This window comes from Hipposideros armiger, unplaced genomic scaffold, assembly GCF_001890085.2.
Source record: "Hipposideros armiger isolate ML-2016 unplaced genomic scaffold, ASM189008v1 scaffold_414, whole genome shotgun sequence".
NCBI classification, from domain to species: domain Eukaryota; kingdom Metazoa; phylum Chordata; class Mammalia; order Chiroptera; family Hipposideridae; genus Hipposideros; species Hipposideros armiger.
Window position 1 is genome coordinate 880,987 of NW_017731764.1, and position 17,198 is coordinate 898,184.

Below are 17,198 nucleotides of genomic sequence, written 5' to 3' on the forward strand. Positions count from 1 at the left end.
CTGATGTATGTCTTTATGATAATAGACCTTTTAAATGTCACTCATTTTTATGATGATGCATGTCAGAGACAGATTTCATATACAGCCTAGTAAATGGAAATGAAGTCATTCTTATGAGGCTTCATATCTTGTGGCGAAAGCACTGCGTTACAATGAAGGGCAGACAAAGTCAGAGAACACTGGGAATCATCAGTAAATTATGCAAAACTAGGTGAAGTTCCTGAGTTCACCAGAAGTAAGATCAGTGTAGAGGTTATGAAAATAATATTCAATTCCGCGTCAATGCAGCAAGGATCAGGTTGGAGTTAGAAAGTCATAATCTTCACACCAAACACTAGGCTGAAATATATTTCTCTCCAAAGCTGCTACTTGCTATAGAAATAGCTACGTGTTCAGGAGCCCTTCAGACCCCCAGACCACCTTGTATGAGGGAGTTCAAGTGGCTCCCACTGGGACTTCTCATCGTGTGTACATGCAAGCCCATGGCCCTTCAGGTTAAACTGTAGAAAGTTGTGCTGGAGAAGGTTTCAATCGTTTATTATAATAATAAAATTTGATTTTAAAATAATGAGCATATGAATAAGAACTGACTCTGATAATATCTAAAAATGTATATGAGTATTTACTTTGAGATAACTTCTAGACTTTTGATCAGTTAAAATATCATTGTTAAAATGTGTATTTATCCATTACTAAATCACAGAATTTCTTAACATCACACAGTTAGCTTTGTATATAATTCCATCACTCCATGGTTAAATAATGATGAGAATCTGAAGTGTTATCCATAATTTGAACCATAATATCTATATGCTCATACACACACACAACCAAACACAGCATGGTTTTTAAAAATGCCTCATTTCTTGCTGATTCACTGGATCAAACTGACCACATAAATTTGATGTAAACAAATTCCCACAGCGATATCTTAGAAACACTAGTGTGGTGGGGTTTTTTTAAGTGTATCTCCTCACTAATATTCCGTGTGCATATTTTGATTTGAGGAGCTTTTTGTAAAACAGGCAAGATTTTCACTTTGGATCTTTATATTCACCAGCCCTCTACCCATATAAGATTTATATTGTATAAAACAAAACTTACAGTCTCTAAAATTCAACTTTCCCTAAAGTCATTATGTTATGGACTATGTAAATCAGAAGTTCAGTATATTTTTTTTCCAGAATGCGGTGATCATCTCATGTTACTGAATGAGGTTTTAGCTGTTTTGTTATCGTGTGTCAGACATCCTTGACTTCCTTATAGGATATGCATCTAGTTCATAAACATGTGGAATTAAAATAAAACCTGGTACTATATCTTTGCAGTGGACTCAGTGGGGAGACTGTGGCTCACTTTTTGTTTTGTTTTGTTTTGTTTTGTTTTGTTTTGTTTTTGTATTGAAACCCCTTACACATTTTTACTGCAGATTTCATGGAAGGATTACATTGCACATCACAACATGAAATTCCTCGTCCTTCTATTTTTTTCTGTTTCCATACAGCAACTGTTACTTCTTTCTCAGGATCTCTTCTCCCTTCTTCTTTCTGAAGTCTCTCTTTCCCCCCTCTGCTGTTTGAGCTCCTCACCTTCTTATACTTTGCTTGTTGCTCTTTCTATCTCTCTTTTTTTATTCTTTCTTTTTTTTTATTAGTTTCAGGTATACAAAACAATGTAACAGTTAGACATTTTACCCCTCACAAAGTGATAACTCCTGTCCCCCAATCTATGGCCCCTCTAACATCATATATATCTATTACAATTCCATTGACTCTATTCTGTGGCTCACTTTTAAAACTCTAGAGGGAAGCAAATGGACAACAATTATATAGTAATGGCTATTATTTAATTTGGAGAAAACTTTGATAAGTTGGCTATAAAAATATCTTCAAATTAAAATTTGTTTTTGACTTTTTTTTCTGCTTTTTTTGAGTAAAAAGCTCTCAATGTAGACGGTTCTACTAAAGAACATTATCTAACAGGAAGGTGCACTGTTCATGGCAATAGCTGGCATGTGACTGTTAGTACCATTCCTGCAGCTTTTAACTTGGTGACACATTGCAGCTTTGACGATAATCTTCTTTAGTAGTTCCTGAAATGTGTTAATTTATTGATTGATTTCTCCCATATAATTTTTTTTAAGTCGTGGTAAAGAACATCAGCCAAGGTGGAGATCAAAATGTGATTAACTTGATTCTTTCAATGCAAAGATGTAATATAAAACCAAGTGACAATTCTCATCGCACATTGACCCTTTTGTTGGGTAGACATCGTATGAGGAAAAAACTCTCTCCCAGTATCATTACTTAAAATAAAAAATTGGAAAACCCGACATTCAGTAATTAGTAAGTAACCGGTAAGTGCCAGGTACTGTGCTAGGTGAACACTTTATAGGATCCTTTGCTCTTGCTCTATAGCTTAAAATCTTCTAATGGCTTCTTAACAGACAGAGTTAAACCCAGACTTTTAACACACTCTGCATTGCATGGACAATCTCCTGCCTCATGGCCCCTTAATCCTTCTGGACCACAGTAGATAAAACAGCAGCTACCCACTATCACTTATTCTGTTGAATTCACTGTGTATCATTATCTTGTTCATATATTTGGTGTTTTATTTTTTCCTATTCCTCCTACCACATATCTCTCTCTCTCCACTCCCATTACAGCATAAGCACATGAAAGCAGGGAACTTGAATATATTGGTTTTCACTACATCCACAGCATATAGAACAGTGCCCAAATATCACAATTGCCAAGAAACATTAATGGAATGAATGGATGATTTCTGTTTCTCAAAATAACCTTATTAGATAGGTATGATGTTTTTTATACAAATGAGAAATGTTTTCAGAAATCACCTAGGCTAATTAGGTGAGCCTCTGGAGTTTAGAATTCACTTGGTATGAATGAATGGTATACTTTCCACCATGCTCTTTTGATCAGTGGAGATACTTAAATAATTGTTAGTGAAGTCATTTTGAAGACTAGGCACATTTACTAAATCTCATGCAATATATTTAGGAAAACTTGTTCTCAAAAATAAAAATAATTTTAAATAAATTGAAAAACAGTATTCAATTATGCTTTCTATATTTAAAAGTATAGACAAAATAAGATTAAACTGGTTATTATTTATTACTGCTATTACTATTTTCTCTTTAAAACTCTTTTGAAATTAAAAACTCACTGAAATTATTATGAAAATAGCACCTCACTGAAATTGATTTAGGGTATTAGAGATCCCTTTGTAAAATGACAAAAACAAACAAACAAAAACACCCCAACTGTTTAAATATAAAATGTTTATCATTGACTTTATTTCTGTACTATCTTTGTTAAGAACAAACTCAATACTATACAGAGAAATCTTTGTATTTAATTATCAAAGTATTAAATATGATTTGTTATGCTTACTAAACTGTATTGTAAATGAAATGCAAATTAGTTATCTGTTATATATTTCTAGAGGAAGCTACCTTTGCTTATCTCATGAGAATTCCAGCTAAAAGAAAAGAAAATGCCTCAAAAAAATCTATTCCACCTGCTGTTATTTGTTAGCACACTTCACTTCTTAATTTCTAGTATAAATCTATGTCTTACACACACACATGCAATAGTTATTGCTATTAAAATCAATTCAAAATTGAGATATAAAGTTTTATCATTATTACTCAGATTAAAATGTGAAGTCGAAAGCATTTAACATAGACAGAAATAGAAGGAATGAGTAAGTGTGTACTATTCATGGTCTCTGTGGTGAGAGATAAGCAAGTTCAACAGAGGTAAGAATTTGGATGAGTAATTGAAATTTTTACCTTAAAACTACTTGGGGAAAGCAAAGGAAGACCGAAGAAAGAGGTTGTAAGAGGTTTCTGAAGTGTCCTTCACAAAGATAGAGATACTCAGAGGCTTTCCACTGATGTTATGGTGTAAAAAAATGAGTATCGGGTTTCTTTCCCAAAGGTGGGAATGGGTGAGGCTTAGAAACCAAGCAAGGTGATTTCTATACATAAATTTGAGACATTACAGACTCTAAAAATGGTATTACCTTGAAAGTCCAAATAATGGACTACTTTAGTTTTTGGAAAATAGAAAAGCTAGCTGTTTGGAGCCCCACAGAACAAATCATTCAGTTCATCAATTTTTTCTGAATGTTTCAACAATATGAAAAATGCATAGAGAGTAGCAACAACTTTCTTCTGTGAGATTATGACCAGCATCTAGTATGTCCGCAGGAAAGCAGATAACTGGTCAGTTTGATGAGTCAAGAAAATAACCACAAACTGCTTGAAATGATAGTTTTGTTGTTGCGGTTGTGATATACTGTAGATTAAATGAATTCATGAATATGAAAGTACTCTGTAAAATATAAAGCACCTACAAATGAAACATATAGGTTTTTTTTTTAGTATTGAGCTATAATCACTTAATATCATTTCGAAATCCATGTTTTATGTTTTCATATTTAAGATGTGTATTTTGTCTGTGTGTGTTTTCAGATAATCACAAGGATTGTTCCGGTGTGTCCTTACACCTCACACGCCTGCCGTGAGTACTTCCTGTGATCATAGCTGAGTGATAGCTTGAAGATCTTTGAGCACTTAAAAGTGGGAAGTCCACTGTATTAGTTATCTATTGTATAACAAATTAGCCTAAACTTTTAGTGGCTTAAAACAGTGAATACTGATTGTCTCCTGTGGGTCAGGACTCTGGGCACCGCTTAGCTGGGTGCTGTGGATGGTGGTCTCATTCTTGACCAGTGTTTCAGTCACCTGGGGGCCCCAGCAGGGGAGAGCCACTTCTAAGATCACTCACATGTCTATTGGCAGGATTCAGTTTCTCTCTGGCTATTGGCTAGAGGACTTCCTCGCTTCCTTGCTATTTGGGTTCTAAACAAGGCAGCTCACAACATGGCAGCTAGCTTCTGTCACAGCCAGCAAGGGAGAAAGCGAGAGAGGCTATGCAAGATTGAAGCCGGAGTCTTTTTTGTAGCCGAATCTCAGAAGTTATTAAATAATATATGTCTGATAGGTGAAGAACATAGTTGCCATATTATCTTCATAGTCTGACTCCTATGGGAAAAAAACCATGAAATCCCTTTTGCTATATTCTGTTTGTTAGAAATAACGAATTACTAGGTCCATTTACTGGACCAATTACTAGGTCAGCCTACATTCAAGGGAAGAAGATTAGACAAGGGCATGAATGTCAGAGCTAGGAATCACTGGGACCTGTTATATCAGTCAGGGTTCTCCAGAGAAAATGAACCATAGAATGTTAATACATATACTCATGTATCAGAGAGAGGGAAAGGGAGAGGGAGGGAGAGAATGATTGAGAGATTCACTTTAAGGAATTGGCTTACATACATGGTGGTGTGGGCTGGCAAGTCTGAAACCTGAATGGCAAGTCTGAAACCTGAAAGACAGGCTAGCAGGCTGGAAACTCTGGCAGGAGTCTGTATTGCAGTCTTGAGTCCAAAGGCAGCCTGGAGGCAGAATTCCTTCCTCTTCAGGGGACTCTCACTCAGTCTTTTCTTGCTGGAGAGCCACCACCTTATGGGCGGTAATCCACTTTACTCAAAGTCAGTGATTTAAATATTAATCACATCTAAATATTAAAAAGCCCTATAGCAAAAATAAATAAATAAATAAATAAATAAATAAATAAATAAATAAATAAATAAATAAATAAATAAATATTAATCACATCTAAGTAATACCTTCACAGCATCATCTATACTCCTGTTTGACCAAACAGCTGGGCACCATATACATACACTTCATCATCACAGGAGCCATTTACTTGGTGCCTTCTACATTTACCATGTGTGTTTAGCTATTTGCCCCCCAAAATAAGTTATTTTTTAAAAAAAATGTATATATTTTACTTCTCCATTTTATTTTGTTATGATTTTCACATGAAAATTTTTATAGACGTATTTTATAGACCAATACATTGAAATATATCTTATTTTTCCAAGGCGATAGTTTCTACTTTGATCAATGTTACTGTTTTCTGCAGGCAGCCTTTAATTGCTGGCATGTACCTTATGATGTCTGTTGACACTGTTATACCAGCAGGAGAGAAAGGTGAGTAGTGATCTTTTAGTATTTACCATTACCTCATTACCTAATCTATAGAAATTTACAGTATATTTTTTATAAACATTTGAAATGACCAATATTTTTGTGTCCCTGAAAAATAAACCAATTCTTTATTACCTTTGGGTTTAAAATAGATGTTTTTATTATTCCAAGCCAGTAGTTCATTATCTTACATTCTTTTATCAAGATGCTAAGAATTGAGGCCCATGGGTACATGGTGGGTTATGCAAATTAAAGAATAAATCTGAAGTATTTTACAAATCAATCATCTATTCTTTAGATGCCAGAGACAAGATCATAACGTACTGTGGCACACATAAACTACTGCAGAGAATATCAGGTTCAAAATCAAGAAGCTAGCAAATCTAACAGCGATTCAGTCTTTGAACTTACGTATATTAGATTTATTTCCCCATTTGTAAAATGGGGATAATAATAGCTATTTTTATTAAACTTAAAAAAAACTATTGGAATAAGTATAATATTATTTATCATTGTATCTGATCTCTGATGATAGTGCCATATTGAACATTTTTTATTTGCTTTTTTACTGGAAATATTTTAAAGTTAGTGACAAGTATGGTCTCATTGTAAATATTCATTCACTTATTATAAAAGATGTATTTATTGAATAGTTACTATGTGTTATTCTGTACTGTAAGGTTAGAAAAGCATGTGAAATGGTCCCTTCTCAACAGGAACTGTGAATCTAGTTCTCTTAGGTGTTTCCAAACAATTTTTCAAAAGTCCTTCTGTTTTAAAAATAAAAACAAATTTTTAAGCTTTTTCAACTCCCTAAATTGCACAATTAATGTAACAAATTAAGCCAATGTTTTCACTGAGAGGGTGTTTTGATTTGTCCCTAGTTATTTTGTTTATGAATGAAACAAAATGTGAAGGTAAGGGGACCTTAACCCATCTTTGTAAAGTGACTGGCACATAGTAAGTGCCTAGTGTCTGCTGAGTATATGGGTGGGTGTTTACCTCAGAAGAAAACCCCCATGCCTAGCAGCCTGTGAATACCCTGTACGTACTTGTAGAGAAGGATCATGTTGTTTTCCAGTTGAATAATGACTTTTTTCTGATTTTCATTTCTCACAGTGGTGAATTCTGACATTTCATGTCATTATAAAAAGTATCCAATGCATGTCTTTGCCTATAGAGTTCACACTCACCGTTTAGGTAAGAACTTTAAACTACATGTTAAATTATAAATATTTACCATTGTACATCCTCATGCTAAAAATGTAAAATGTAAAATGTTTGACATTAAATCTATTTCAATGAAAGGGATTTTGCTCCATCTTTTGAATTTTTGTATGTTTTTTCATCATATTGTTTTCATTAAAATACCTAGCGTTTTGGCCTCTGAAAATATCCAGATTTTATTTTGAAATGGAAGGTAAATAATGCCTTTTATTTTTCTAGTACCTTATTATATTATATGACTATAATTTGTGTTCATTGCAGGTAAGGTAGTAAGTGGATACAGAGTGAGAAATGAACAGTGGACACTGATTGGACGCCAGAGCCCCCAGCTGCCACAGGTGTGTAGAATATAGTTTAATTTTGAGAAAGAAAAAAATATTAATCATCAGGTAGTAATTTTAAAAACTCTTGTAGAACCCTTGTGAATGTCTCTAGAATCTAAACATCTCTAAATCTACCTTCACTGTACATGAGCTGTGTATAACCTCGTTTTTTACAACTTCCATCTTGCTGGTTTCCTTATCAGTTCTCTTTTAATATTTCTAAACGTGGTGGTGGTGGTGGTGGTGGTGGTGGTTGGTGGTGTTGGTGTGTGTCTTCCTCCTTTCTATCCAGGGTGCTCCAAGCCTCACATTTATTGAAGCATGTGGTTCTGAGTTTTATTGGTAATTTTAATGAATCTTTGTTTGTCTTCTTGGCAGGCCTTCTACCCTGTGGAACACCCAGTAGATATTAGTTTTGGTGACATATTGGCAGCAAGATGTGTATTCACTGGTGAAGGAAGGACAGAAGCCACACACATTGGGTATGATTCCATAAATTTCACTATTTTAAAAGATTTTATTGGGACAAGGCATAATTATAGGTGACAGTTATCTTTGAGAATGAATTGCACGTTTTTTTCCTATCATGAACAATTATAACAAGCTAGCATTTTATCGTTTTAGAACTGATTGATTTGGCTAAAGTCCAGAACATATGCTTATTTTTTCATGCTTTCCTTTCTTCCTGCTTATTCAAGACTTTCAACATCATGCCTCTACATGTTACAGTTACTACAAAAGTATATATTACTTCCTCAAACTCATCTTAATAAAGAAAACATATAATGATTATTTTTCCTAAAGTGCCCTTTGTCCTGTGTTCAAACTTGGGCTAATATATGGGTTCTGCATTTGGTGGTGCACATTAATTACTCAGCACCATGATTTTTTTTTTCTGCTTATGTATTCAATGTTTTCCAATTGGTTAGTCCACCAAATAAGAATAAAATGGGCAGCACTTTATAAAACAGAATGTCAGACTTTTAAATAATTTTCAAAATACTGAGCCTCTTTGAAATAAGTATATTTTATAACACTAAGTAAAAGTTTCAAAGCACTGTGAACTATTTCAAAAAAGGTTTGCCTAAAAAAATGAAAGATAAAGGCCCTTATCATATTTTTTGGTTAGGAAAGAACCAAGGAGCCTCCTTTCCATGTTAAACTAAGTTATAAAATATTTACTGATGTCACTTGGAAGCCAGAATTTTAAACCACTTATCTTTTGATCAAAGAGAGGTTACAGAAAACAGGCATCTGAAAATATGCATTAGATACCCTAAAGATGATTCGTCCTTAATGATGACAACACTAAGTGTTAGTTGTCAGGGAAAAGGAAAAGATCTGATGCAGGTAAAAGGAAAAAAGGCATTTGAGATAGTGGAGTTTGAATTTTTATGGTACTCTAAAAGGGTTTTTATATTAGTAAGCATCCATTTTAAGGCTTAAGATAGAACAAATTTTTTAAATTATCAATTTACATTAAACAAGGAACTCCTAATATACCTTCACTTTGGATAAAATGGATAAATTTAGGAAAAAGACTTGAAGAAGGCAATAAATTCATTGAATTACATGAAGTGGCAATGGTAAAAAAAAAGGGTTGACAAAGTTGCCATAACTAGATTTGAAGGAAAGAGGCTGACAAGTCACTTCTTTATAATCTTTAAGTACAGGAAGTCATAAGATTCAGACAGTATAGACTAACTCCTTTCCGACTTATGTTAGTTTAGAGCCCCAGAAACTTTACTTAAATGCCTTTGGTTATTTTATTAACCATTGTAATAGGTAAACAAAGTAGTTAATAAAATCCCTTTTGACATATTCTGTGTATTAGTTTACAAGTTCAAGTGTGGAATAAGTGGAATTGTTTTGCTTAGAGGTCTCTTTACAATTTGAGGGTGGGGAGCCTTGTACCTTTGGTCAGGTTCTGCCCTTTCAGTATCCTCTGTGAGGCAGTATCAACCACAGGAATTAATTACTTGTGATAGTACCAGGATAAGAGGCCTCGCTCAGTTTTATGAGTTCAGGATAATTCTAAGTCATTTTCAAAATGTGCATTTTGCTTTAAAATAATACCCTAAAATGACTATACTAATCTGTCTTTTGGTAAATCTCATGTGGGCTACAGGAAATGCCGTTTTGTAATACAAATGAAACAGAAATTATAAGAAATTTAAGTTATTGGATGAGTTCATAGTCTGAATATTTAGTTTATATTAAAGAATCAATTTTCTTCCAGTGGAATGATAAACTAATAAGACAAGTTTGAATAAATTGAAATAGAAATAAAACTTCTCATAATAATGTCTACCATTCCTATAGCGCTTAATATGCTTTTCCATTTGAGAAAGGCAGTAATAGCAGCAGTGTATCTCAGTTTTGTAAAGTAATGGATACCATTTCAATAGGATAATATAGAATCACTGTAGAGCATGTAACCAGTGGAAAAAGAAAACTAGTATTTTATCACATCTATTATATTAAATGATACTCTGGAAATCTCCTCTCCTGGTTCTCACTTCCCACCTGCCCCCCACCCCACGTGGCCTGGGTTAGAGCCCTGAGCATGAAGCAGACTTAGATACAAGTCCCAAATCTCCACAGGTAGACTTGTGTCAATAGATGCTCCCTCCATGCCCTGGGAGAACTATCAGTTTCAAGTTTTTAACCTTCTTGTTCTGCAGGCACCTGAAAACGAGGTTTTACAGGAAAATCGAATCATCAGTGGCCTACTAGGAAGAGTTTCCATTGAATGATTCTTCCACCCAATTCAAGCGAATCTCTGTATTAAACTGAAAATTCTAGGACTGGAGAAAACTTTGCTTAAGTAGAACTAAGAGAGTATTTAGTTAACTAATAAAAAGCACTTTAAAAAACAGGCACTGATTTTCCCATGCCAGGCTTCACCTTAAAATACAGCCATTAAAAATAAATGGATTTAAGGCAAAACATATTAATAAATACTTAATGGTAACATTTTTTTATCCAGATATATTTCTTTTAGAATAGTAAATATGAATAATATATCTTGGACAAAGTTGTACCAATGTGTATACTCACAACATAGTATTAATCTGTGAAGAAGCGACATTAAGTGCCTGACTGCATTACATATCTTATATTCAATGTGACATTTATCTAAATTCATTTCAAATGTTTAAGTTTAAACAACAAAAAAGAATTTAATTAAATCAGTTGATTCATCTAATTAAGTGTGCTAATTTGCGTAAATGTTTATATGCTAAAATGTTTAATTCTTGAGAATTGGTAGATAATATTTACCTCTTTGGTCAATTTTGTTAGTCATATTGTTCATTTGGAACCAGTTATTTCATCTACATATGAGAATGACTAATGAATATTCATAGATAACCAAGCACAACACTGTAATCAGCATTTTAAAATGTATTATATGCAAAGATAAAGTTATATGATCAATAACTCCTTAATGTGTAAGTTTAAAAGCACCATGAAACCTCTTCAGAAACAATTACAAGTTTTGTAAAATAACATCTTAAAGTTTTCATATTTTCAAAATTAGTATTACCCATCATTGGTTATTTTCATGACTCTCATTGAGTGTAAAGGACAAGGGCTGGGGTGGAAGAATCATCAAAGTCAAGTGTCACTGTCGGAAACATAATCATGGTGTACAACAGTATTTGGGGTTTTTTAATGACTTTTCAGAATACCTGGTATTTTAAAAAATTTCTATTATATGTCTTTATAATATCAAATAATTTATTTTTATAAAAACTCTCACAGAACATGGATGGATGGATGGATGGATGGATAGATGGATGGATGGATGGATGGATGGACAGACGGATAGATGGATGAATATAAATATTTTTCAGAAATGCCATAGATCAATTGAGTTTGTAAAATTAACCTGATTTGGCAGTATGATATATTAGGGTTAACCATTTATGCCATAATAAGTTGTAAACATTTATTAAGATAGATTATTTATTCTTCCCTCATTCAACAAATATTTATTGAAAGCTTACTGTTTCCGGCTCACCACACTTTGTCAGATTTAAAGCTAGCTGGTATAAAGAAGTAGTTATTGTGTAAGCACTGTATTATGCAAGAAGATGAAAGAAATACACCAGTGTAATTTTGGAATCTAGGTGATGCCAGCAGTCATCATTTAGAGAATCCCACTGGCATTAGGGGATGTTTAAAGGCCCACTCAATGGAGCCAGGGCAAGTGTGTGAACACAGCCTCCCTCCATACTTTCTCTTGTTAATCATTCAGATCCACAGAGTGGAATGCAGAGTTGTTCTCTACAGAGAATAAGGGTGGGCATGTCAGAATTTTCCCTTAGGGATACTGAAAGCAATTCGTCTGGCTAAAGTCAAGTTTGTTTGTTTCGTTTTGAGTGAAAGATGAATGTGAAATAAAATAGGCAAAGTGGATTTTGACCTCAAGGATGATTTAAGTCCTAACATGTTTAGGATATGATAAGTTCTCTGTCTGAGAGGAGCTCAGAATTACCTTGATGACAAGTTTAATTACAGATGGAAAGGAAAAAAAATATGACTATTTTTCTTCAGCTCTTTAATGAAGTTTTCTTTGTGATAGCCAAGATCCTTAAATTATTTTAATTTAATTGTTGTATTGTAGAATCAGTACCTTAAATGAACTACACTGGTGAATTGATAAGGCCGTCTGATTAAATCACGTTTTTAGAGCGAACATGGACAGGATATTCCCAGAGAAAATAGGGAGGGATCTGTCCATAGATGAGTTGCAAGTTTCATTTATTATTATTTAATAAATCTATATTGTTATATAGATTTATTATTTTTTTCTGTTCATTAATTTGAGAGACTTATATTGATTATTTTGCTTCCCCTCTCTGCTAGATGATTCAAGGTTTTCTAAGCTAGAGCCACAGTTTAAATTCCTTTTCCCTCATTTCTCTCTCATGATCTGTATGTTTTCCTCATTTTAAACCGGGGGAGGGAGGATAATATGGCGGGAGGCTCTGACTTACTACCTTGGCACTAGCTATTCCTTTTATAGTGTATAATTTTCTGACCAACTCCAATGCTGTTAAAATGTAATTCTAAGGAATGGTGTTTTGACACCTAAAGATATGTGTAGTGAACAGGTGTGTGTTTGGGAGTGCACTTCAACATAGACTTATATTTCACGGGAGAGACAGTTACACTGACAGGTATCGGGTTCAGAGAGTGAGAAGCCAAATGATTTTTAAAGCATAAACAACGCTTCCCATGGTGAGGGCTCATTTCTGTGGTCTCGCAGGGGCCCTACATTTTCAGAGCTGAGAGAAACCACATCCTTGTTTGGAGAAGATTTTTATTTTGTTCCTTCCCTTGCTGATGTCATTACTGTTGCTATGGAGAGGAAGTGAGTGCTGCATGACATTGCTGGAAAAATCAACACTGACGTATTTCTGTACAGCACATAGTCCACTGGGCAGCTTGTTTTTTATTAGTACAGGCTTGCTAAAAATTGTCCAAGTTAACACCAAATAGGAAATGTCCCTTTGCCCAAATTACCTCGGTATATAAAAGTTTTGTGAAGGTGTACCTAAATAATGCCTTCCTAATAATAGTGCATAGAATGAAATACATAGCAACCCATGTGAATCTAGGAAGAAAAAAAAACAAAACAAACCATGTTTTGTAAGCTATTAAACATAATTTATGTTGGTGGGAACTTTTTTCTTGAAATGTCCATCCCACTGTTGTACAATCTATTTTTAACACTGAGTCATTCAGTTGGACAGCACGACCCCATTCGGGTCTGAGCCCTGAGAAGAAAGGAGGGCTGATTTCCTTTTGTATCATTCCTGATGCACTCTTTTCTTCACTGCTGTAGAAGGCAAGGTACCAAGTCAGATATCAGGGGTACGTTTATGATGTCTTAATATCAACACATGATTCTTGATTCATCTGACCATGAGGGAGGAGGCAGTAACCAAAACAAGATCCCAGACTCTCGGGGTTACATGGAAAAAAAATGTTTTAAAGACTTGTAAATAATATATGATGTTTCTGTTGAAGTGTTCTGAATTTCACCATTATTAAGTCAATAATTACGATTTTTTATGAGAAAAGTACTTTGCCCAACCTGTGAGTCTTAGCAAATGGAAAAAGGACTAAGGAATGAAACAGTTTAGAAGAGGAAGACAGGATCTCACTGCTACTTAAATGCCATTTCCATCCCCGGTATTTGGTGATACCCATGGAGTGACTGCAAACGGATACTCCATTATTAAGTGGAACTCGACCTTTGAAAATGTGCTTTTGGTATTGGAAACTGTGATGGGCTTTAATGAAAGCTATAAAATAAATTCACAATATTTCCACCTTTGAATCCATTGCTGGCAGATTTACTGGTTGCATTTTCTTGCATTAAGAATGTGTTTTATGTGAGTGGCTGATTTGTTGTGTCTCCTTTTTTTTTTTGCCTGCAGTGGCACATCTAGTGATGAAATGTGCAACTTATACATTATGTATTATATGGAAGCCAAGCATGCAGTTTCTTTCATGACCTGTACACAGAATGTAGCTCCAGATATGTTCAGAACCATACCACCAGAGGCCAATATTCCCATTCCTGTAAAGCCTGATATGGTTATGATGCATGGACATCACAAAGGTAAAATCGGTGTGTAATTCAAAGTAACATGATTTTGTATTTTCCGTTTCCTTCTGTGTCTCATAACTATATGATTAATATTTAAAATCATCCTCTGCCAAGCAATCACATGTGCCCACATAACCCAATTCCCTCTTTTTCTTCTTTTATATCCTATTTCCCCCCCTGCCATGCCCCCATCAAGAGTTAAAGTGGAAAATCTCAACTAGTGATGCAAGAGATTAGTTTGGGGACCAATTTCATGAATGTAGGTCTTTCTCCATTTAATTAGTGTTTTCTAGTTTCTCCATTTCATTCCTCCTATAAGCAGTAATGACTTATGCAATTTATGAATTTATACCCCATGTTCTAAAGAATGCTACAGTTTGCCAACAAAAATGGTTATCATCTCTAACCAAACTCTAAATCATCTGTTTAATGAGCATCTTTAAACACAGACAATTCTTGATTCATGAGGCATTACTAGTCTTGGTCTTTTTTGTCTCATTCTCAGAATTGTTTTTTAACTTAGTTCAAAATTACAAAGCCCACACCGTTTTATTGAAGGAAGCATGCTTAAACTTTACTGAGTTTTGCATATTCAATCTTAAAATGCCAGAACAACTTCTTATTTCTAGTGGAAAGTTTATGAAAGAAGTTAATACAGCAGTCAGGTCATTTATTAAGATCCTAATATAAATAGGGTGCCAAAAAATGTATATACATTTTAAGAAAGAAAAAAAACTGTATTAAAATTGTAATAACATACACCAAGAACAAAAGATGAGTAGAAGTCATATGTATACATTTTTTTGTAACCCCCGGTATTTATGGAATATGCCTCAAAATGCTATTAAAATAGCCTTAAAATATTACTAAATTCAATTTTTAAAAAAGCAAATATGAGCAGTTTTATTATTGCATGTTTAAAATTCTGTGTAATGCATATATGCATATATTACTAAAAGCAGTTTTGTTATTAAGTCAGAAGTCTGGTAATTGGTGGTTATGCTATATAATTTTTTGTGAATTAGGGCACTTCTACCATATAAATTCTTAATTCTGTTGTTTTTATGAAACAAGACCCTGAATAATATCTTATGTTGATGACATATTTCCAATAAACTATTTAAAGTATATAATATATACTGCAAATTTATGCTCGGCTCCTTTGATCTTTTACAGAAACAGAGAGCAAAGATAAGACTTCTTTACTCCAGCAGCCAAAACGAGAAGAAGAAGAAGTGTTAGAACAGGGTATGTATGCTTCTGTAACTAGACCTATAACAGTGTTCATTATTCAAATAGGCAACCATATTTTAAAGTTATTGAGATATTTTAGGTCTTTGTTTACCAGCCTCCAAACCTGTGTATTGCTGCTTTTATATAATACATAATTCATGAGAAAATGGTCAGTTGTTGCAATTTAGCTTTGCAAGTAAAATTCATTAGTGTAATTTACTCCCATTAGATTTTTTCTTTGTTTTAATTTATCTAATATTATAACTTTATATAGTGTAAATATAATAATTGGAAACAATTAGTGAGCTGCTTTTGAAATCTAATGACCTTTACCATTTAAATTCCTATGTATTTAGTATGGTGTGTTCATTAACTATGTTTGAGGTTCAAGAAAAAAGAAATTAAGAGTTAAACCCGCATCTTGCCTCTTTTAAGTCATTCTTCTCTGCCTTCAGTAAGGTAGGAGGATTTCTTGTTTTATGCGTTTGTAGTTTTGTGTTAAGTTGCCATCTGATGAGTTAAGAAAGTATTCTTAGGGCCGGCTGAGTGGCTCAGTTGGTTAAGAGCTCGCTCAAGAGTGCCAGCTCTGAGCAACAGCGCTTCGATGCCCGGCCCGAGCTGAGCTGCCAATAGGCAGCAGGATGGCTCAGCTAAAAAAAAAAAAAAAAGCATCGTTCTTCCTCTGTTCTATTTATTTGAAGTATTAATACTTGTATGTCAAATACTGCATGTGCTGGCACTGAAATATTACTCTCCTCAATCTTGGTTTCTTGCCAGTTGTTTGGAAAATAGTGCTTTGTGTTAGGAATTGGAGTATATTATCTTATCAAGACATTTTGGCCTAGAGATTATGTATTTTAAAACTTTAGTTTAATGTTAATGCAAATACACTTCTACTGACAAGATAAAGTGTACAAGAAATAGACGGGATTTTTCTATTAGCAACATTTAGAAATGTCTGACTCTTTGAATAGGGTAAACCCCTATTGGAATTCTTCAAAATGTATTCCATTAGGTCAAAGGTATCACTCTTGCACTAATAGTATTTCCAAAATTACAGAATCCAAACTTTTTAAAGGAAAAAAAATGCACTTTGAAAGAATATAGGGTAAACTGTAATTTAAAATTTTTTAAATTTTGTAGTGTATGTTCCATAACATCTCATTCTAACAAGTGATCTTTTGAAATACACAACCTAGCTAAAAGTTGTTTCTATTTTTATATTAAATAAAAAAGGGAGATGACTTTATACTAAATGGTTTATACTAAACTATGATTTAAAATAACTAAAATTATCAATCCTGTGAATACAGAGGGTGTCAAAAAAACGTATACACATTTTAAGAGAGGAAAAAACTGTATTAAAATTATAATACTCCATATAGACCGATAACAAAGAGTGAATACAAGTCATGTGTATACATTTTTTTGGTACCCCCAGTATATTTGTAAGGAAATCAGTGATTGCAACCTAAATACAGCAGTATTAATAGTATTTACTATAATTTACTGAAATTTAACCAGAACTTAAAATGAATTATTTTGACTTTGCACATACTATTTGAAAAATATGTCTTTGAAATAATTTGAGTCATCTTAGAATACATTTCCAAATACCAACATATGTGCTACAGGATGGAATCAGACTACCATCTAGTAGATGCATCTTGTAAAATAATAAGTTCCTGTGGAAACTGAG

At 33.7% G+C, this 17,198-nt stretch overlaps 1 protein-coding gene across 1 annotated transcript in view; it reads left to right on the top strand.

The window, feature by feature from the left end:
* Positions 1–17,198, top strand: part of PAM (peptidylglycine alpha-amidating monooxygenase) — a 289,670-nt gene that overhangs the window by 213,717 nt on the left and 58,755 nt on the right. Inside the window, exons 9-15 of the mRNA XM_019664013.1 lie at positions 4,502–4,550; positions 6,027–6,094; positions 7,211–7,291; positions 7,580–7,656; positions 8,020–8,123; positions 14,094–14,278; positions 15,443–15,514. Coding sequence (XP_019519558.1) covers positions 4,502–4,550; positions 6,027–6,094; positions 7,211–7,291; positions 7,580–7,656; positions 8,020–8,123; positions 14,094–14,278; positions 15,443–15,514 — 636 coding nt within the window. The remainder of the gene's footprint in view (positions 1–4,501; positions 4,551–6,026; positions 6,095–7,210; positions 7,292–7,579; positions 7,657–8,019; positions 8,124–14,093; positions 14,279–15,442; positions 15,515–17,198) is intronic.